Source organism: Salmo trutta, unplaced genomic scaffold, assembly GCF_901001165.1.
Source record: "Salmo trutta unplaced genomic scaffold, fSalTru1.1, whole genome shotgun sequence".
Taxonomy (NCBI): Eukaryota; Metazoa; Chordata; class Actinopteri; order Salmoniformes; family Salmonidae; genus Salmo; species Salmo trutta.
The window spans coordinates 10,208,161-10,230,931 of NW_021822911.1; the positions used below are offsets into that span (position 1 = coordinate 10,208,161).

Sequence of the window (22,771 nt, forward strand, 5' to 3'; positions counted from 1 at the left end):
TTAATAATAAGTTACCTGAGGTAAACCTCAAGTAGTTAATAATAAGTTACCTGAGGTAAACCTACAAGGATAGTTAATAATAAGTTACCTGAGGTAACCTACAGGATAGTTAATAATAAGTCCTGAGGTAAACCACAAGGTAGTTATAATAAGTTACCTGAGGTAAACCTACAGGATAGTTAATAATAAGTTACCTGAGGTAAACCTACAAGGTTATAATAATAAGTTACCTGAGGTAAACCTACAAGGTAGTTAATAATAAGTTACCTGAGGTAACCTACAAGGTATAGTTAATAATAGTTCCCTGAGGTAAACCTACAAGGTTAGTTTAATATAAGTTTCCTGAGGTAAACCTACAAGGTTAGTTAATAATAAGTTACCTGAGGTAAACCTACAAGGTTAGTTAATAATAGTTACCTGAGTAAACCTACAAGGATAGTTAATAATAAGTTACCTGAGGTAAACCTACAAGGTAGTTATAATAAGTTACCTGAGGTAACCTACAAGGTTATTTAAATGTTACCTGAGGTAAACTACAAGGTAGTTAATAATAGTTACCTGAGGTAAACCTACAAGGATTTATAAAGTTACCTGGGTAAACCTACAGTAGTTAATATAAGTTACCTGAGGTAAACCTACAAGGATAGTTAATAATAAGTTACCTGAGTAAACCTACAAGGATAGTTATAATAAGTACCTGAGGTAACCTACAAGAGTTATAATAATTACCTGAGGTAAACCTACAAGGTTAACGCGGGCTGGAAGAGAATTACTTCAAAACCACAGCAACAGCTGGGACATATATTAATATATATATTATAATATTATATCACTGGGCTCCTCTGTGCTAACAAACCCTGTGTACCACCCCTCCCCTGTTTAACCTTGAATTTCGTTCAGAAAAACCTTCCACATTTAGCAAAACGAACCACTCTTTACGGATCTGTTCGGTGGTAAAACACGTAGCAGATTAGACACCACTACTCTTGCGAAATCAGCACCAACCCACCCCTCACATAAATCATACTGTAACTAGCCGGTAACAAGACTCACCGTTTACATTACCACAACCACCGCCTTGTTCATTCTGGATATGAGTGTATGTTCCTCTCCCACCTGTTCACCGACAGGATCAATAATTCCTCCACACCATTCTGGATACAGAGTGTATATGTTCCTCTCCCACCTGTTCACCGACCAGGATCAATAATTCCCACACCATTCTGGATACAGAGTGTATATGTTCCCACCTGTTCACCGACCAGGATCAATAATTCCTCCACACCATTCTGGATACAGAGTGTATATGTTCCCACCTGTTCACCGACCAGGATCAATAATTCCTCCACACCATTCTCCACAACGCACCTGAAGAGACAGCGTTTCTTCTCCACTCGGTTGAGGACATCAAACTACCCTACTCCCTCCAACTCTAACCGATAAACAGCGGAAACCATAAACAAACCCTCCCACCATGAGAAAATACATTTGGAAAATAGGCAAAAGAATAGCTGCTCTTCACGACCACAAAACCTCACGTTACCAACTTCTTCTTCTTCTATGGTATAATGGAGGTCCTCAAACCAACGTTAAAGGAGCATGGCGCCCTACTGTGCTGGAGTGTGTTCAATCACGGTTTACACCATTTCTAAATCCTCCTACCTAACTCAGTACTTCTGAGAAAATAAAAAATCCCTAGTAACTTCTAATAGACCCTCCCCCATCCCCCAAATCCCTTCCAAACCCCCATCCAACCCCCATCCAACCTCAATGACCCTACACTTCAATCTTTCCCTCTCTTCAACATCCTACAACAATATAACAACACACATGCTCCACCGTTTCATTGACAATACCCTCCAGACACAAACCATTCACATGCTGCCAACCAGATGGAAGGACCAGTTCAATGTACAATGTCCTAAACACAATCGAGGAAACACCACCTCTTCCTTCCTAATCTGACCTTTGAACCTTGGTCCACCGACCTTTCTTTGGAGGGCATATAAATGCCGTCCCTTGTGCTCAGAGTCCCATCTCTTCTGCCACACATCTATCAAAATGCTCTGATCTCACATTTGTCCTCACCTCTACCCAGTGGAACATTAATTATATTATATCTTGTTTTAAAGTTTTTTACTAACTAGTCTACAATTTCATTCCATTCCACACCTGAATGTGCTGGGACCCAGCAGAATCTCACTACTAGATTCATTCTCTCAATTCTCCATAATAACATTAATACCTCCAATAGTAGGTCACTCCTAATAGATTTACCAGATGATAAACTATTCAATACAGACAGAGAATCTGAGGATACTATAATTCCAACAGGTTGTACGTCCTCCACCCACTGGAGGACAACTATTATCACCAGCAGTTCAACTGAGTATACTGACAGTTCATCTGTTAGTCTTCTACATATCTGCACATCACATTCAGGAAGGTAAACACCTGCTCCTGTGTGCCCACTATCTGGGCCCTTGGATCCATCTGTGAAAAGAGGTAAAAAAGCATAACAACTTCTACCAATGTAATTGTCAACCAGTTTCCCTTCATCACTGACTTCTGACCCAATCTTTTCCTTTTGTCTACCAAGGTTAGATCAACAACAGGATCTGGGAGTAACCATGGAGGAACATCCCCTATCACCACAGAAAGGGCCAACCTCCAACTCCCTGAAACCACTCTCATCAGCAAGCTTTCCAACTGTCCAACCAAAACCACTGCCTTGTCTACTAGTATATTCCCAACAGTCATCTAGAACAGTAGCAGTGGGATGCTCAACCTCACAGCCTTTCAACCCAATAAGATAATGACAATTTATTACGTCGTATATCCAAAGGCATCTCACCTGCCTCAACTGGACTATAATATAAATCCATGATATTATGGGATACAAAATGGGAAAAGGGGAAATTATGATAATACTAATTCCACTACTTTGACCCTATCTGCTCCTGCACCAGGCCAACTAACCCTACACTCATTAAAACCCACTACCCCATTCCACTACTTTGACCCTATCTGCTCCTGCACCAGGCCAACTAACCCTACACTCATTAAAACCCACTACCCCATTCCACTACTTTGACCCTATCTGCTCCTGCACCAGGCCAACTAACCCTACACTCATTAAAACCCACTACCCCATTCCACTACTTTGACCCTATCTGCTCCTGCACCAGGCCAACTAACCCTACACTCATTAAAACCCACTACCCCATTCCACTACTTTGACCCTATCTGCTCCTGCACCAGGCCAACTAACCCTACACTCATTAAAACCCACTACCCCATTCCACTACTTTGACCCTATCTGCTCCTGCACCAGGCCAACTAACCCTACACTCATTAAAACCCACTACCCCATTCCACTACTTTGACCCTATCTGCTCCTGCACCAGGCCAACTAACCCTACACTCATTAAAACCCACTACCCCATTCCACTACTTTGACCCTATCTGCTCCTGCACCAGGCCAACTAACCCTACACTCATTAAAACCCACTACCCCATTCCACTACTTTGACCCTATCTGCTCCTGCACCAGCCAACTAACCCTACACTCATTAAAACCCACTACCCCCATTCCACTACTTTGACCCTATCTGCTCCTGCACCAGGCCAACTAACCCTACACTCATTAAAACCCACTACCCCATTCCACTACTTTGACCCTATCTGCTCCTGCACCAGGCCAACTAACCCTACACTCATTAAAACCCACTACCCCATTCCACTACTTTGACCCTATCTGCTCCTGCACCAGGCCAACTAACCCTACACTCATTAAACCCACTACCCCATTCCACTACTTTGACCCTATCTGCTCCTGCACCAGGCCAACTAACCCTACACTCATTAAAACCCACTACCCCATTCCACTACTTTGACCCTATCTGCTCCTGCACCAGGCCAACTAACCCTACACTCATTAAAACCCACTACCCCTTCCACTACTTTGACCCTATCTGCTCCTGCACCAGGCCAACTAACCCTACACTCATTAAAACCCACTACCCCATTCCACTACTTTGACCCTATCTGCTCCTGCACCAGGCCAACTAACCCTACACTCATTAAAACCCACTACCCCATTCCACTACTTTGACCCTATCTGCTCCTGCACCAGGCCAACTAACCCTACACTCATTAAAACCACTACCCCATTCCACTACTTTGACCCTATCTGCTCCTGCACCAGGCCAACGGCCTGGGAGGACGGGACACCACCACTCAACACACCCTGGAACTCTTCTGAAGTCAAATCTAGTATGACCAAATACTTCTCTGCAGCTGCCACCAAACATTTTTTTTCTGTGATTTACATTCCATTTCTGCGGTACAGTTGATAACCATTTGCTATGAACACTAAGAAGCCAACCTTACTGAAGCATATCACTGGTTGGCCCATCCCTCTGTGCTGTCACAGATCTACTACTCACAGGGATCCTCTCAGCCTTGACCCATCCTCCTCTACTTTCTTCACTGCCTCAGCATTGACAACCTGTTCCCAACAGTGGGGTCAGTGGGATTGGATAGGGGCCCCTCTACCTCTCTCTCTCTCTCTCTCTGACTGGAGGAGACAGGTGAAATGGTGTGTCTCCTCTGGTCAACAATACTCACCTTGAGAGACTTCACAGCCTGTTGGAGCTCCTTCAGCTCCTTCTCTCTCTCCTGGGATCTCTGCTGGACCTTCTGCTGACTCATCCCCAGCTGCCTCTGTGGAGAATCACACTTCAATGAGCTATCAAGCTTTATTAGTCCAGTAGATCAATAGTATAGTAATGTGACATAGGGCCCATAGAGGAAGGTCTAAAAATGGATGGTCCATTTACTAAATGATATTTATTTGTTGCTATGTGAATGATTATAGTTTTTATGGTAGGACTACATGTATCAACAGGTTGAGACTGAACTTTGGACTCATAAAAGGCCATTCAGAATGATAATAGTGTTTGACATTATAAAATGGTGATACATCTGGAGAATCTGGGTTGACATATCAATATACTCAAGGTTTGTGTTCATATTTGTTCTGCTGAGGATCCATTTCATTTCAATGATCTCATATTCAAACAGCCTTAGTTCCTACTGTATCTTTAATTCTTTGTTTATCAGACAGTCACCAACAAGTTGTTCTGGTCTTACCTGTTTCTCAGTCCTCTCTGCTGCAGCTGACACTGTATCATGGCCTTTATGTTTCCATTGTACAATCAGACAGATACACTGCTGATCGTACGACAGTAAACCTCCAGCAGTTTGTCATGATGAGAGCAGATCTTCTCCTGTAGTTGTGCGGTGGCTTTGACCAGCTTGTGCTTCTTCAAAGCAGGAAATTCGTAGTGAGATTTGAGGTGAGTCTCACAGTAAGAGGCCAGACATGCCAGACAGGACATGAGGGCTTTCTGCTTTCTGGTCCCAGTGCAGAAATCACACGCCACATCTCTAGGTCCAGCATAGCACAGAGCAGGAGGGGGAGCAGCCTGGAGTCCTGTCTTCCTCAGTTTCTCCACCAGCTCAGCCAACATGTTATTTTTACTCAGCGTTGGCCTCGGACTGAAGGTCTGTCTGCACTGAGGACAGCTATAGACCCCTTTCAGAACATCCTGATCCCAGCAGCCCTCAATACAGCTCCTACAGTAACTGTGTCCACAGGGGATGGCGACTGGTTCCTTCAGTAGATCCAGACAGACAGAACAACAGAACTGGTCCTGGTCCAGCAGAACTCCCTGTTGAGCCATTGGGACGGTTGTTCACTCTCACACAGACAGACGAGACAGAGACTCAGATCAGTTTCGTTTCCTCAGAAGAGAGTTTGTGGGAGGGGGAGGGATTTCCTGGTTCTGCCAGAGGGGTGGGGTTAGAGGGAGGGAGGGAGGGGTTAGAGGAATGCAGGAAGAGAGAGAGGAACTGCATGCAACATCAAGAGGGAGACAAATAGTTTTGTTCCAATGTTAGAGCCCTTAACATGGAACAAATGACATAATGAATCTTAAAATGTGAGTTGTTAGAATATATGAAGGTTAACAGTTTCTATGAAGTACGTATGTATCATTATTTTAATCACCTTTATAATGCCTTTATAATCAAGTCCTGAGGAGGTGTGATATATGGCTATTATACAGTACCACGGCTAAGGGCTGTTCTTAGACAAGACACAACACGGATTGAGAATTATCTAACACTTTCAACAATACAATCACATTTTATTTTATTGGTTTCATACACATATTTATCAGATGTTATTGTGGGTGAAGTGAAATGCTTGTGTTCCCAGCTCCAACAGTGCAGTAATATCTAACAATGCTTGTGTTCCTGGCTCCAACAGTGCAGTAATATCTAACAATGCTTGTGTTCCTGGCTCCAACAGTGCAGTAATATCTAACAATGCTTGTGTTCCCAGCTCCAACAGTGCAGTAATATCTAACAATGCTTGTGTTCCTGGCTCCAACAGTGCAGTAATATCTAACAATGCTTGTGTTCCCAGCTCCAACAGTGCAGTAATATCTAACAATGCTTGTGTTCCTGGCTCCAACAGTGCAGTAATATCTAACAATGCTTGTGTTCCCAGCTCACAGAGGGCAAATCTAAAAAGTCAATGAAAATATTAGGACAAGCAATGTATATATATATATATATGCACTGTGTACTGTGATGTGATGCATAGACAATTTGGAGTACATCTGTAGTATATCTGAAGAATTGCATATGTACAGTAGTAGTTATATAGGATGAACCAGTACTAGAATACAGTATATACATATGAAGTGGACAGCAGTAGTTATATAGGATGAACCAGGACTAGAATACAGTATATACATATGAAGTGGACAGCAGTAGTTATATAGGATGAACCAGGACTGAATACAGTATCTAGAAGTGGACAGTAGTAGTTATATAGAATACAGTATTATATGAATGGACAGCAGTAGTTATAGAATACAGTATATATATGAAGTGGACAGCAGTAGTTATATAGGATGAACCAGACTAGAATACAGTATATACATATGAAGTGGACAGCATAGTTATATAGAATACAGTATATACATATGAATGGCCAGCAGTAGTTTATATAGGATGAACCAGACTAGAATACAGTATATACATATGAAGTGGACAGCAGTAGTTATATAGAATACAGTATACATATGAAGTGGACAGCAGTAGTTATATAGGATGAACCATGACTAAATACAGTATATACATATGAAGTGGCAGCAGTAGTTATACAGAATACAGTATATACATATGAAGTGGACCAGTAGTTATATAGAATACAGTATATACATATGAATGGCAGCAGTAGTTATATAGGATGAACCATACTAGAATACAGTATAACATATGGACAGCAGTAGTTTATATAGGAGAACCAGGACTAGAATACAGTATATACATATGAAGTGGACAGCAGTAGTTATATAGGATGAACCATACTAGAATACAGTATATACATATGAAGTGGACAGCAGTAGTTATATAGGATGAACCATACTAGACAGTATACATATGAAGTTGGACAGCAGTAGTTATATAGAATACAGTATATACATATGAAGTGGACAGCAGTAGTTATATAGGATGAACCAGGACTAGAATACAGTATATACATATGAAGTGGACAGCAGTAGTTATATAGGATGAACCAGGACTAGAATACAGTAATACATATGAAGTGGACAGCAGTAGTTATTAGGATGAACCAGGACTAGAATACAGTATTACTATGAAGTAGACAGCAGTAGTTTATATAGAATACAGTATATACATAGAAGTAGACAGCAGTAGTTATATAGATACAGTATATACATATGAGTGGACAAGCGTAGTTATATAGAATACAGTATATACATATGAAGTGGACAGCAGTAGTTATATAGAATACAGTATATACATATGAGTAGACAGCAGTAGTTATATAGAATACAGTATATACATATGAAGTGGACAGCAGTAGTTATATAGAATAAGTATACATATGAAGTAGACAGCAGTAGTTATATAAATACAGTATATACATATGAAGTGGACAGCAGTAGTTATATATAGAATACAGTATATACATATGAAGTGGACAGCAGTAGTTATATAGAATACAGTATATCATATGAAGGGACAGCAGTAGTTTATATAGGATGAACCAGGACTAGAATACATATATACATATGAAGTGGACAGCAGTAGTTATATAGAATACAGTATATACATATGAAGTAGACAGCAGTAGTTATATAGAATACAGTATATACATATGACTGGACAGCAGTAGTTATATAGGATGAACCAGGACTAGATACAGTATATACATATGAAGTGAGGACAGCAGTAGTTATAGAATACAGTATATACATATGAAGTGGACAGCAGTAGTTTATATAGATACAGTATATACATATGAGTGACAGCAATAGTTATATAGGATGAACCATGACTAGAATACAGTATAATACATTGAAGTGGACAGCAGTAGTTATATAGAATACAGTATATACATATGAAGTAGACAGCAGTAGTTATATAGAATCAGTATATACTATGAGGTGGACAGCAGTAGTTAATAGTAATACAGTATATACATATGAAGGGACAGCAGTAGTTATATAAATACAGTATATACATATGAAGTAGACAGCAGTAGTTATATAGGATGAACCAGGACTAGAATACAGTATATACATATGAAGTGGACAGCAGTAGTTATATAGAATACAGTATATACATATGAAGTGGACAGCAGTAGTTTATATAGAATACAGTATATACATATGAAGTGGACAGCAGTAGTTATAGGATGAGACAGGACTAGACATAATACAGTATTACATATGAATAACAGTAGTAGTTAATAGAATACAGTAATACATAGGAAGTGACAGCATTAGTTATATAGGATGAACCAGTACTAGAATACAGTATATACATATGAAGTGGACAGCAGTAGTTATATAGGATGAACCATGACTAGAATACAGTATATACATATGAAAGTGGACAGCAGTAGTTATATAGGATGAACCAGGACTAGAATACAGTATATACATATGAAGTTAGACAGCAGTAGTTAATAGAATACAGTATATACATATGAAGTGGACAGCAGTAGTTATATAGGATGAACCATGAGACTAGAATACAGTATATACATATGAAGTGGACAGCAGTAGTTATATAGAATAACAGAATACATATGAAGTAGACAGCAGTAGTTATATAGGATGAACCAGGACTAGAATACAGTATATACATATGAAGTGGACAGCAGTAGTTATATAGGATGAACCAGGACTAGAATACAGTATATACATATAGAAGTGGACAGCAGTAGTTATACAGAATACAGTATATACATATGAAGTGGACAGCAGTAGTTATATAGAATACAGTATACATATGAAGTAGACAGCAGTAGTTATATAGAATGAACCAGGACTAGAATACAGTATATACATATGAAGTAGACAGCAGTAGTTATATAGAAATAACAGTATATACATATGAAGTAGACAGTAGTAGTTATATAGGAATGAACCAGGACTAGAATACAGTCAATATACATATGAAAGTGGACAGGCAAGTATTTATATAGGATGAACAAGTAACTGGGAATACAGTATATACTAACGAAGTGGACAGCAGTAGGTATATAGGATGAACCAGGACAGAATAACAGTATATACATATAGAAGTGGACAGTAGTAGTTATATAGGATGAACCAGGAAACTAGAATACAGTATATACATATGAAGTTGGACAAAGTAAGTTACATATGGATGAACCCAGGACTAGAATACAGTATATACATATGAAGTGGACAGCAGTAGTTATATAGGATGAACCAGGACTAGAATACAGTATAGACATATGAAGTAGACAGCAGTAGTGATATAGGATGAACCAGGACTGGAGAATACAGTATACATATGAGTGGAACAGCAGTATTATATAGGATGAACCATGACTGGAATACAGTATATACATTTTTATTTATTTCACCTTTATTTAACCAGGTAGGCCAGTTGAGAACAAGTTCTCATTTACAATTGCGACCTGGCCAAGATAAAGCAAAGCAGTTCGACAACATACAACAACACAGAGTTACACATGGAGTAAACAAACATACAATCAATTATACAGTAGAAAAAAAAGTCTATATATAATATATAATATATAATAAAACACTGGAATGGTAGATTTGTAGTAGAAGAAAGTGCAAAGTAGACATAGAAATAATGGGGTGCAAAGGAGCTAAATAAATTAATAAATAAATAAATACAGTAGGGGAAGAGGTAGTTGGGCTAAATTATAGATGAGCTACGTACAGGTGCAGTGATCTGTGAGCTGCTCTGACAGCTGGTGCTTAAAGCTAGTGAGGGAGATATGAGTCTCCAGCTTCAGAGATTTTTGTAGTTCGTTCCAGTCATTGGCAGCATAGAACTGGAAGGAGAGACGGCCAAAGGAGGAAATGGCTTTGTGGGTGACCAGAGAGATCCCTGACCTTATCTTCTCTCAAGAAGATGTCTGGTAGGCCCATTTAAATACATTTTTTGGACATTTCAAGATAGCAGATATTTGAGTTGGGTCTATTAACACAGCTGTGAGTTGTTCATTTTTTAATTTTTTAATTTTTGACAAAATGAGCACTCCTGGAAGTGACAGATTTTGACTCATATTGAGTGATAAGACTGAGCTATTTAAAAACACTTTTTCAACATTTCAAGATAGCAGTTAGTTCAGTTTGATCTTATTAAAGACAGCTGTATATTCTTTTTTTTTACCCAAGAATATTCTATGTTCACGCCCACTTTTTTTGCACTATGTTTGAAGGCTGTCAACTTCTTGTCAGGAGGAGAATCACTTAGCCTTTCAACTAATTTTCAAATGATAGGATGCCTATTTAAAAACACTTTTTCAACATTTCAAGATAGCAGTTAGTTCAGTTTGATCTTATTAAAGACAGCTGTATCATTTTTTTATTCATTTTGACATATTGTTTGGGACCACTTTTTTTGCTCTGTTTGAAGGCTGTCAGCTTCTTCTCAGGAAGAGAATCCCTTAGCCTTTCGACTAATTTTGGGTTAGTTGGACTAATTTTGGGTTAGTTCTCTCAAGAAGAACTTACCCATCTCAACATGACAGAAAGTAAGACAGGGAAACCAATCTCAACATGACAGAAAGTAAGACAGGAGAACCTATTTCAACATGACGGAGAGTAAAGTCAGTCAGGAGTCCCTGACCTTATCTTCTCTCAAGAAGACGTCTGGTAGGCCCATTTAAATACCTTTTTTGGACATTTCAAGATAGCAGATATTTGAGTTGGGTCTATTAACACAGCTGTGAGTTGTTCATTTTTTCATTTTTTCATTTTTGACAAAATGAGTACTCTTGGAAGTGACAGATTTTGACTCATATTGAGTGATAAGACTGAGCTATTTAAAAACACTTTTTCAACATTTCAAGACAGCAGTTAGTTCAGTTTGATCTTATTAAAGACAGCTGTATATTCTTTTTTTTTACCCAAAAATATTCTATGTTTGAAGGCTGTCAACTTCTTCTCAGGAGGAGAATCACTTAGCCTTTCAACTATGTATTTAGGTAGAGGGGTGTTTGGTTTATGTGGTCCGGGGTTTGTTAGTCTATGTTCTATGTTAGTGTATTTCTATGTTCTGTCTTGTCTATTGTAGTTCTATGTTTAGTTAATTGGGGTTGGACCTTCAATTGGAGGCAGCTGGTTATCGTTGCCTCTGATTGAAGGTCCTATAATTAGGAGTTTGTTTTGTCATGGGGGTTTTGTGGCAGATTGTTGCTATGTATAGCTTTGTACCTTACCGGCCTGTTCCTTGTCGTTTTGGTTTTCCTTCTTTGTCCTTTAATAAAAGAAGATGAGTGTACGTTTTCCCACTGCGTCTTGGTCTAAACCCTATGACACCTGTGACATTTACATTAGGGTGTATTGTTAGATACTACTGCACTGTTGGAACCAGGAACACAAGCATTTCACTACACCCACAATAACATCTACTAAATATGTGTATGTGACCAATAACATTTTTATTTGATTGTATTTTTGAAAGTGTTACATAATTCTCAACCCGCTTTGCGTCGTGCCTAAAAACAGCACTTAGCCGTGGTGCTGTATATTAGCCATATACTGTCACCACTTCCACCGAAGTCGTTTCCTCTCCTCGTTCGGCGGTCGGCGTCACCGGTCTTCTAGTCATTGTCAATCCACTTTTTCATTTTCCATTTGTTTTGTCTTGTTTTCTTACACATCTGGTTTCCATTTCCATCATGAATTGTTGTGTATTTAACCCTCTGTTCCCCCCATGTCCTTGTGTGGAATTGTTTGTTTGTAAGTGCTTGTACTCTGTTACTGGTGCGCATCGGGTTTTGTACCCATGTAGGTTCGTTTTGTATTAAACTGCTCCGGCTATTACCTATCTCTGCTCTCCTGCGTCTGACTTCACTGCCACCAGGTCCGCAATCCTTACATATACTACACCTCCTCAGGCCTTATTGCTTATTAGAACACATAAGTGTATTATAAGGCATTATAAAGGTCATTAAAATAATTATAATATGTACTTCATAGAAACTGTTACCATTTATATTCTAATAACTCACATTTTAAGATTCATTATTTCATTTATTCCATGTTATGGGCTCTAACCAAGGAACAAGACTATTTGTCTCACTCTTGCTGTTGCTTGCAGTTCCTCTCTCTCTTCCTGCATTCCTCTAACCCCTTCCTCCCTCCCTCTAACCCCACCCCTCTGGCAGAACCAGGAAATCCCTCCCCCTTCACAAACTCTCTTCTGAGGAAACGAAACTGATCTGAGTCTCTGTGTCGTCTGTCTGTGTGAGAGTGAACAACCGTCCAAATGGCTCAACAGGGAGTTCTGCTGGACCAGGACCAGTTCTGTTGTTCTGTCTGTCTGGATCTACTGAAGGAACCAGTCACCATCCCCTGTGGACACAGTTACTGTAGGAGCTGTATTGAGGGCTGCTGGGATCAGGATGTTCTGAAAGGGGTCTATAGCTGTCCTCAGTGCAGAGAGACCTTCAGTCCGAGGCCTAATCTGAGTAAAAATAACATGTTGGCTGAGCTGGTGGAGAAACTGAAGAAGACAGGAGTCCAGGCTGCTCCCCCTCCTGCTCTGTGCTATGCTGGACCTAGAGATGTGGCGTGTGATTTCTGCACTGGGATCAGAAAGCAGAAAGCCCTTATGTCCTGTCTGGTGTGTCTGGCCTCTTACTGTGAGACTCACCTCCAATCTCACTACGAATTTCCTGCTTTGAAGAGGCACAAGCTGGTCAAAGCCACCGCACAACTACAGGAGAAGATCTGCTCTCATCATGACAAACTGCTGGAGGTTTACTGTCGTACCGATCAGCAGTGTATCTGTTATCTGTGTACAATGGATGAACATAAAGGCCATGATACAGTGTCAGCTGCAGCAGAGAGGACTGAGAAACAGGTAAAACCAGAACAACTTGTTTGTGACTATCTGATAAACAAAGAATTAAAGATACAGTAGGAACTAAGGCTGTTTGAATATGAGATCATTCAAATGAAATGAATCCTCAGCAGAACAAATATGAACACAAACCTTAAGTATATTGATATGTCAACCCAGATTCTCCAGATGTATCACCATTTTATAATGTCAAAGACTATTATCATTCTGAATGGCCTTTTATGAGTCCAAAGTTCAGTCTCAACCTGTTGATTCATGTAGTCCTACCATAAAAACTATAATCATTCACATAGCAACAAATAAATATCATTTAGTAAATGGACCATCCATTTTTTAGACCTTCCTCTCTATGGGCCCTATGTCACATTACTATACTATTGATCTACTGGACTAATAAAGCTTGATAGCTCATTGAAGTGTGATTCTCCACAGAGGCAGCTGGGGATGAGTCAGCAGAAGGTCCAGCAGAGATCCCAGGAGAGAGAGAAGGAGCTGAAGGAGCTCCAACAGGCTGTGGAGTCTTTCAAGGTGAGTATTGTTGACCAGAGGAGACACACCATTTCACCTGTCTCCTCCAGTCAGAGAGAGAGAGAGAGAGAGAGGTAGAGGGGCCCCTATCCAATCCCACTGACCCCACTGTTGGGAACAGGTTGTCACTGCTGAGGCAGTGAAGAAAGTAGAGGAGGATGGGTCAAGGCTGAGGGATCCTGAGAGGATCCCTGTGAGTAGTAGATCTGTGACAGCACAGAGGGACGGGCCAACCAGTGATATATGCTTCAGTAAGGTTGGCTTCTTAGTGTTCATACCAACCAGTGATATATGCTTGGGTCAAGGCTGAGGGATCCTAATATAATATTACTATATGTCTAGGTTTGTTAGCACAGATGAGCCCAGTGATATAATATTATATATATAATATTACTATATGTCCCAGCTGTTTGCTGTGGTTTGAAGTAATTCTCTTCCAGCCCGCGTTAACATTGTAGGTTTACCTCAGGTAACTTATTATTAACTATCCTTGTAGGTTTACCTCAGGTAACTTATTAGTAACTATCCTTGTAGGTTTACCTCAGGTAAACTTATTATTAACTAACCTTGTAGGTTACCTCAGGTAACTTATTATTAACTATCCTTGTAGGTTTACCTCAGGTAACTTATTATTAACTATCCTTGTAGGTTTACCTCAGGTAACTTATTATTAACTATCCTTGTAGGTTACTCAGGTAACTTATTATTAACTAACCTTGTAGGTTTACCTCATGTAACTTATTATTAACTATCCTTGTAGGTTTACCTCAGGTAACTTATTATTAACTATCCTTGTAGGGTTACCTCAGGTAACTTATTAGTACTAACCTTGTAGGTTTACCTCAGGTAACTTATTATTAACTATCCTGGTAGGTTTACCTCAGGTAAACTTATTATTAACTATACTTGTAGGTTTACCTCAGGTAACTTATTATTAACTAACCTTGTAGGTTTACCTCAGGTAACTTATTATTAACTAACCTTGTAGGTTTACCTCAGGTAACTTATTATAACTAACCTTGTAGGTTTACCTCAGTAACTTATTATTAACTAACCTTGTAGGTTTACCTCAGTAACTTATTATTAACTATCCTTGTAGGTTTACCTCAGTATTATTATTAACTATTCTTGTAGGTTTACCACAGGTAACTTATTATTAACTATCCTTGTAGGTTTACCTCAGGTAACTTATTATTAACTATCCTTGTAGGTTTACCTCAGGTAACTTATTATTAACTAACCTGGTAGGTTTACCTCAGGTAACTTATTATTAACTATTCTTGTAGGTTTACCACAGGTAACTTATTATTAACTATCCTTGTAGGTTTACCTCAGGTAACTTATTATTAACTATCCTTGTAGGTTTACCTCAGGTAACTTATTATTAACTAACCTGTAGGTTTACCTCAGTAACTTATTATTAACTATTCTTGTAGGTTTACCAGGTAACTTATTATTAACTATCCTTGTAGGTTTACCTCAGGTAACTTATTATTAACTAACCTGTAGGTTTACCTCAGGTACTTATTATTAACTATCCTTGTAGTTTACCTCAGTAACTTATTATTAACTATCCTTGTAGGTTTACCTCAGTAACTTATTATTAACTAACCTTGTAGGTTACCTCAGGTAACTTATTATTAACTATCCTTGTAGGTTTACCTCAGGTAACTTATTATTAACTAACCTTGTAGGTTTACCTCAGGTAACTTATTATTAACTATCCTGGTAGTACTTATTATTACTAACCTTGTAGGTTTACCTCAGGTACTTATTATTAACTATCCTTGTAGGTTACCTCAGGTAACTTATTATTAACTATCCTTGTAGTTTACCTCAGGTAACTTATTATTAACTATCCTTGTAGGTTTACCTCAGGTAACTTATTATTAACTAACCTTGTAGGTTTTACCTCAGGTAACTTATTATTAACTATCCTTGTAGGTTTACCTCAGGTAACTGATTATTAACTATCCTTGTAGGTTTACCTCAGGTAACTTATTATTAACTATCCTTGTAGGTTTACCTCAGGTAACTTATTATTAACTATCCTTGTAGGTTTACCTCAGGTAACTTATTATTAACTATCCTTGTAGGTTTACCTCAGGTAACTTATTATTAACTAATCCTTGTAGGTTTACCTCAGGTAACTTATTATTAACTAATCCTTGTAGGTTTACCTCAGGTAACTTATTATTAACTATCCTTGTAGGTTTACCTCAGGTAACTTATTATTAACTATCCTTGTAGGTTTACCTCAGGTAACTTATTATTAACTATCCTTGTAGGTTTACCTCAGGTAACTTATTATTAACTATCCTTGTAGGTTTACCTCAGGTAACTTATTATTAACTAACCTTGTAGGTTTACCTCAGGTAACTTATTATTAACTAACCTTGTAGGTTTACCTCAGGTAACTTATTATTAACTATAACCTTGTAGGTTTACCTCAGGTAACTTATTATTAACTATCCTTGTAGGTTTACCTCAGGTAACTTATTAACTATCCCTTGTAGGTTTACCCTCAGGTAACTTATTATTAACTATCCTTGTAGGTTTACCTCAGGTAACTTATTATTAATATCACTTGTAGGTTACCTCAGGTAACTATTATTAACTATCCTTGTAGGTTTACCTCAGTAACTTATTATTAAACTATCCTTGTAGGTTTACCTCAGGTAACTTATTATTAACTATCCTTGTAGGTTTACCTCAGGACCTTATTTAACTAACCTGTAGGTTTACCTCAGGTAACTTATTATTAACTATCCTTGTAGGTTTACCTCAGGTAACTTATTATAACTAACCTTGTAGGTTTACTCAGGTAACTTATTATTAAACTATCCTTGTAGGTTACCTCAGGTAACTTATTATTAACTATCCTTGTAGGTTTACCTCAGGTAACTTATTATTAAACTATCCTTGTAGGTTACCTCAGGTAACTTATTATTAACTATCCTTGTAGGTTTACCTCAGGTAACTTATTATTAACTAACCTTGTAGGTTTACCTCAGGTAAACTTATTATTAACTAACCTTGTAGGTTTACCTCAGGTAACTTATTATTAACTATCCTTGTAGGTTTACCTCAGGTAACTTATTATTAACTATCCTTGTAGGTTTACCTCAGGTAACTTATTATTAACTAGGTTACAGCTACTTGGTGAGGAAGCTCACTGTTCACCTGGTTATATATTGTAGTGGCTTACAGGGATGGTTGGCGCAAAGCCTTCAAACGTTAAACATGTTCTGGTCATGGTTAACTGTATATATATTTTTTTATATATAAAAAGGTGTAAATTCTCAACAAATCGCATGTCCCTGTTCTCTTTTTCAAGATGTGGCCGATTTAAACAGTCAGAAGAAGAAAAAAAAGAAATAACCTTTTTTTATTTGTTTCTAAATGGCTGCTGGGTAATATGATAATCGTTGTAATCTGTTGGTTCGTAGACATCAAATAGAGAGAATGCTGCGCAGGTTCACTGAGTTGTAAACCTAATGGATAGGTGGAGATCATTGATTTGTAGCTCTGACTCAGTTGCTACCTCAGATTATGAGCCTATCAAGTGTGGTGAATGAGGTATGTAGTTCCCACAGAAGACCACAGGGAGGAGCAAGAGAGATATAAAGCCATACAGTTTATCTCTTTAAATACCCTGAAACCTAACAATCAATCAAATGTATTTATAAAGTCCTTTTTACATCAGCAGATGTCACAAAGTGCTGTACAGAAACTCTAACCCTACGTATAACCTATTTTATCCTGAACCCTAATTCTAGGGTAGGGTAGCCTAGAACACACAAACAGATTATCAACCATTTCCAATGCCATACAACACTGCGTGACCAGCTCTGAAACTAGATTGCATAGCGGAGAAGGTACGGTGGGATTGGAAATGGTCGGTAATCTGTTTCTTAACTTTGCTTTTGAAGACCTAAGAAAGGCAGGGCAGGATGGATATAGGTCTGTAGCAGTTTGGGTCTAGAGTGTCTCCCCCTTTGAAGAGGGGGATGACCGCGGCAGCTTTCCAATGTTTGGAGATCTCAGACGATGCGAAAGAGAGGTTGAACAGTGGTGGGGATATGTTTAGAAAGAGAGGGTCCAGATTTTCTAGTCCAGCTGATTTGTAGGGGTCCAGATTTTCTAGTCCAGCTGATTTGTAGGGGTCCAGGTTGTCAAGCCCAGCTGATTTGTAGGGGTCCAGGTTGTCTAGCCCAGCTGATTTGTAGGGGTCCAGGTTGTCTAGCCCAGCTGATTTGTAGGGGTCCAGGTTGTCTAGTCCAGCTGATTTGTAGGGGTCCAGGTTGTCTAGTCCAGCTGATTTGTAGGGGTCCAGGTTGTCTAGTCCAGCTGATTTGTAGGGGTCCAGGTTGTCTAGTCCAGCTGATTTGTAGGGGTCCAGGTTGTCTAGTCCAGCTGATTTGTAGGGGTCCAGGTTGTCTAGTCCAGCTGATTTGTAGGGGTCCAGGTTGTCTAGCCCAGCTGATTTGTAGGGGTCCAGGTTGTCTAGCCCAGCTGATTTGTAGGGGTCCAGGTTGTCTAGTCCAGCTGATTTGTAGGGGTCCAGGTTGTCTAGTCCAGCTGATTTGTAGGGGTCCAGGTTGTCTAGTCCAGCTGATTTGTAGGGGTCCAGGTTGTCTAGTCCAGGTGATTTGTAGGGGTCCAGGTTGTCTAGTCCAGCTGATTTGTAGGGGTCCAGGTTGTCTAGTCCAGGTGATTTGTAGGGGTCCAGGTTGTATAGTCCAGCTGATTTGTAGGGGTCCAGGTTGTCTAGTCCAGCTGATTTGTAGGGGTCCAGGTTGTCTAGTCCAGCTGATTTGTAGGGGTCCAGATTGTCTAGTCCAGCTGATTTGTAGGGGTCCAGGTTGTCTAGTCCAGCTGATTTGTAGGGGTCCAGGTTGTCTAGTCCAGCTGATTTGTAGGGGTCCAGGTTGTCTAGCCCAGCTGATTTGTAGGGGTCCAGGTTGTCTAGCCCAGCTGATTTGTAGGGGTCCAGGTTGTCTAGTCCAGCTGATTTGTAGGGGTCCAGGTTGTCTAGTCCAGCTGATTTGTAGGGGTCCAGGTTGTCTAGTCCAGCTGATTTGTAGGGGTCCAGGTTGTCTAGTCCAGGTGATTTGTAGGGGTCCAGGTTGTCTAGTCCAGCTGATTTGTAGGGGTCCAGGTTGTCTAGTCCAGGTGATTTGTAGGGGTCCAGGTTGTCTAGCCCAGGTGATTTGTAGGGGTCCAGGTTGTATAGTCCAGCTGATTTGTAGGGGTCCAGGTTGTCTAGTCCAGCTGATTTGTAGGGGTCCAGGTTGTCTAGTCCAGCTGATTTGTAGGGGTCCAGGTTGTCTAGCCCAGCTGATTTGTAGGGGTCCAGGTTGTCTAGTCCAGCTGATTAGTAGGGGTCCAGGTTGTCTAGCCCAGCTGATTTGTAGGGGTCCAGGTTTTGCTCTTTCAGAACATCAGCTATCTGGATTTGGGTGAAGGAGAAGCTGGGGAGGTTTGGGTGAGTTGATGTGGGGGGTGCAGAGCTGTTGGCCGGGGTTGGGGTAGCCAGGAGGAAAGCATGGCCAGCCGTAGAGAAATGCTTATTGTAATTCTCCATTATCGTGGATTTATCAGTGGTAACACTGTTTCCTATCCTCAGTGCAGTGGGCAGCTGGGAGAAGATGCTCTTATTCTCCATGGACTTTACAATGTCCCAGAACTTTTTGGAGTTTGTGCTACAGGATGTTACAATTTTACACGCAATGTGTTTTTACTTTACAATGTTAGTGTAATGAGGATGACAAGTCTCTCTCTCTCTCTCTCTCTCTCTCTCTCTCTCTCTCTCTCTCTTTCTCTCTCTCTCTCTCTCTCTCTCTGTCCCTCTCTCTCTGTCCCTCTCTCTCTCTCTCTCTCTCTCTCTCTCTCTCTCTCTCTCTCTCTCTCTCTCTCTCTCTGTCCCTCTCTCTCTGTCCCTCTCTCTCGCTCTCTCTCTCGCTCTCTCTCGCTCTCGCTCTTGCTCTCGCTCTCTCTCTCTCTCTCTCTCTCTCTGTCTCTGTCTCTCTCTCTCTCAACAGCGCTCTGCACAGGCAGCAGTGAAGGACAGTGATCAGATCTTTACTGAGCTGATCCGCTCCATTGAGAGAAGGAGCTCTGAGGTGAAGGAGCTGATCAGAGCCCAAGAGAAGGCTCAAGTGAGTGAAGCTGAAGGAGTCCTGGAGCAACTGAAGCAGGAGATAGCTGAGCTGAGGAAGAGAAGCACTGAGCTGGAGCAGCTCTCACACACAGAGGATCACATCCATTTCCTCCAGGTAACTAAACCGTCTTGTTACATGTGATATGAAATTAACTTCATGTGAAACTATTCATCTCAATCATTATGTTGTCCTGTCTGTCCCTCTCTCTCTCTCTGTCCCTCTCTCTCTCTCTCTGTCCCTCTCTCCCTCTCTCTCTCTGTCCCTTTCTCCCTCCCTCTCTCTGTCCCTCCTCTCTCTCTCTCTCTGTCCCTCCTCTCTCTCTCTCTCTGTCCCTCCTCTCTCTCTCTGTCCCCCTCTCTCTCTGTCCCTCCTCTCTCTCTCTCTCTCTCTCTCCGTCCCTGCTCTCTCTCTCTCTGTCCCCCTCTCTCTCTCTCTGTCCCTCCTCTCTCTCTCTCTCTCTGTCCCTCCTCTCTCTCTCTCTGTCCCTCCTCTCTCTCTCTCTGTCCCTCCTCTCTCTCTCTGTCCCTCCTCTCTCTCTCTCTGTCCCTCTGTCCCTCTCTCTGTGTCCCCCTCTCTCTCTGTGTCCCCCTCTCTCTCTCTGTCCCCCTCTCTCTCTCTGTCCCTCTCTGTCCCCCTCTCTCTCTCTGTCCCTCTCTGTCCCTCTGTCTCTCTGTGTCCCTCTGTCTCTCTGTGTCCCTCTCTCTCTGTGTCCCTTCTCTCTGTGTCCCTCTGTCCCTCTGTCTGTGTCCCCCTGTCCCTCTGTCTGTGTCCCCCCCTCTCTCTGTGTCCCTCTCTCTGGGTCTCTCTGTGTCCCTCTTTCTGTGTCCCTTTGTCCCTCTCTCTGTCTCTCTCGGTGTCCCTCTCTCTGGGTCTCTGTGTCCCCCTCTCTCGGTGTCTCTCTCTCTGTCCCTCTGTCTGTTCCTCTGTCTCTCTCTCTGTCCCTCTCTCTCTCTGTCTCTCTCTCTCTCTGTCTCTCTCTCTCTGTGTCTCTCTCTCTCTGTGTCCCTCTGTGCGTGTCCCCCTCTCTCTGGGTCTCGGTGTCCCTCTCTCTGTGTCCCTCTGTCCCTCTCTCTCTCTCCCTCTCTCTCTCTCTGTCTCTCTCCCTCTCTCTTTGTCTCTCTCTCTGTCTCTCTCTCTGTCCCTCTCTCCCTCTCCCTCTCTGTCTCTCTCTCTCTCCAGAGTTATCAGTCTCTCTCCAGTATCAGTGTATCTTCAGACTTACCCAGCATCGTTGTCCGTCCTCTTCAGTACTTTGGAGATGTGAGTAAGACTGTGTCTGAACTGAGAGAGAAACTAGAAGACTTCCTTAAAAGAGAATGGACCAAGATCTCCACTACAGGTGTGTTGAAAACAATCAGAACATCAACTTTAGACCATTGAAAGTTCCCTACTAGTCATATACATGTGGAATATGGTATGATGATAACATTCCCTCTCTCTGTCAATGTGTTTGTGTGTCTGTAGTGAATATAGTGGATGTTGTTCTGCCTCCAGAGCCCAAGACCAGAGAACAGTTGTTACAATGTGAGTCTCTTTATTGTGAAGTAACTAACAGTCTCTTTTTACTGACACTCCTAACAATCCCTCTAGAAATATATAGCAATAGTAGATCTAATCAAAGACTGTATCTATCTGACTCCTCATATTTCTCTGATTTGATCTCTGCTGTGCTCTAATCAAAGACAGGGTAGATACAGTATCTGACTTAACTTATTGTTCTGACTCCCCTCATTGGTCTCTGCTCTTCTCCCAGATTCCTGTCAGCTCACACTGGACCCAAACACAGCACACACACTCCTCTCTCTGTCTGAAGGGAACAGAAAGGTGACCTGTACACGCCAAGTTCAACCATATCCTGGTCATCCAGACAGATTCACCAACATAGTCCAGGTTCTGTGTAGAGAGGGTCTGTCTGGACGCTGTTACTGGGAGGTGGAGTGGACTGGTTATGTTGATACAGCAGTCTCATATAAAGACATCAGCAGAACAGAGACAGGTAATATATTTGGATACAATAACAAGTCCTTGAGTTTATTGTGCTCTAGAGGTGGTTATTATTTCATACACAATAATGTTAAGACTAAAGTATCAGGCCCTCAGTCCTCCAGAGTAGGAGTGTACCTGGATCACAAGGCAGGTACTCTGTCCTTCTACAGGGTCTCTGACACAATGACCCTCTTCCACAGAGTCCAGACCACCTTCACTCAGCCCCTCTATCCTGGGTTTAGTTTTACTTACTTTAGTCTCTATGGTACTGCTGAGCTGGTTGAACTGTAGTAGGGTCCACATAGATACTAGTCAGGCTGGTGTAGTCTATAGCTGAGCTGGTTAAACTGTAGTAGGGTCCACATAGATACTAGTCATGCTGGTGTAGTCTATAGCTGAGCTGGTTAAACTGTAGTAGGGTCCACATAGATACTAGTCATGCAGGTGTAGTCTATAGCTGAGCTGGTTAAACTGTAGTAGGGTCCACATAGATACTAGTCATGCTGGTGTAGTCTATAGCTGAGCTGGTTAAACTGTAGTAGGGTCTACATAGATACTAGTCATGCTGGTGTAGTCTATAGCTGAGCTGGTTAAACTGTAGTAGGGTC

The 22,771-nt window shown here is 40.9% G+C and overlaps 1 protein-coding gene and 1 long non-coding RNA gene across 2 annotated transcripts; one reads left to right on the forward strand and one right to left on the reverse strand.

Moving 5' to 3' along the window:
• Positions 1–1,809: 1,809 nt before the first annotated feature.
• On the reverse strand, positions 1,810–2,915 carry LOC115186669 (uncharacterized). Its single transcript, XR_003875833.1, has 2 exons — positions 2,355–2,915; positions 1,810–2,037 (listed from the first exon to the last, which is right to left on the reverse strand). It is a non-coding gene; the product is annotated as an uncharacterized LOC115186669 (long non-coding RNA).
• Positions 2,916–12,775: 9,860 nt separating this feature from the next.
• Positions 12,776–22,567, forward strand: LOC115186665 (tripartite motif-containing protein 16-like). Its single transcript, XM_029746216.1, has 6 exons — positions 12,776–13,485; positions 13,918–14,013; positions 20,058–20,291; positions 21,357–21,516; positions 21,642–21,701; positions 21,931–22,567. Exons 1-6 carry the CDS (start codon positions 12,889–12,891, stop codon positions 22,452–22,454), a joined length of 1,671 nt encoding a protein of 556 aa, XP_029602076.1. The 5' UTR covers positions 12,776–12,888; the 3' UTR covers positions 22,455–22,567.
• Positions 22,568–22,771: the final 204 nt, after the last annotated feature.

Coding starts and splice junctions, on each gene's coding strand:
- LOC115186665 (XM_029746216.1), top strand. CDS start 12,889: ATGGCTCAACAGGGAGTTCTGCTGGACCAGGACCAGTTCTGTTGTTCT. Junction 14,014..20,057: donor AGGCTGTGGAGTCTTTCAAG/GTGAGTATTGTT, acceptor CTCTCTCAACAG/CGCTCTGCACAGGCAGCAGT. Junction 21,517..21,641: donor GACCAAGATCTCCACTACAG/GTGTGTTGAAAA, acceptor GTGTGTCTGTAG/TGAATATAGTGGATGTTGTT.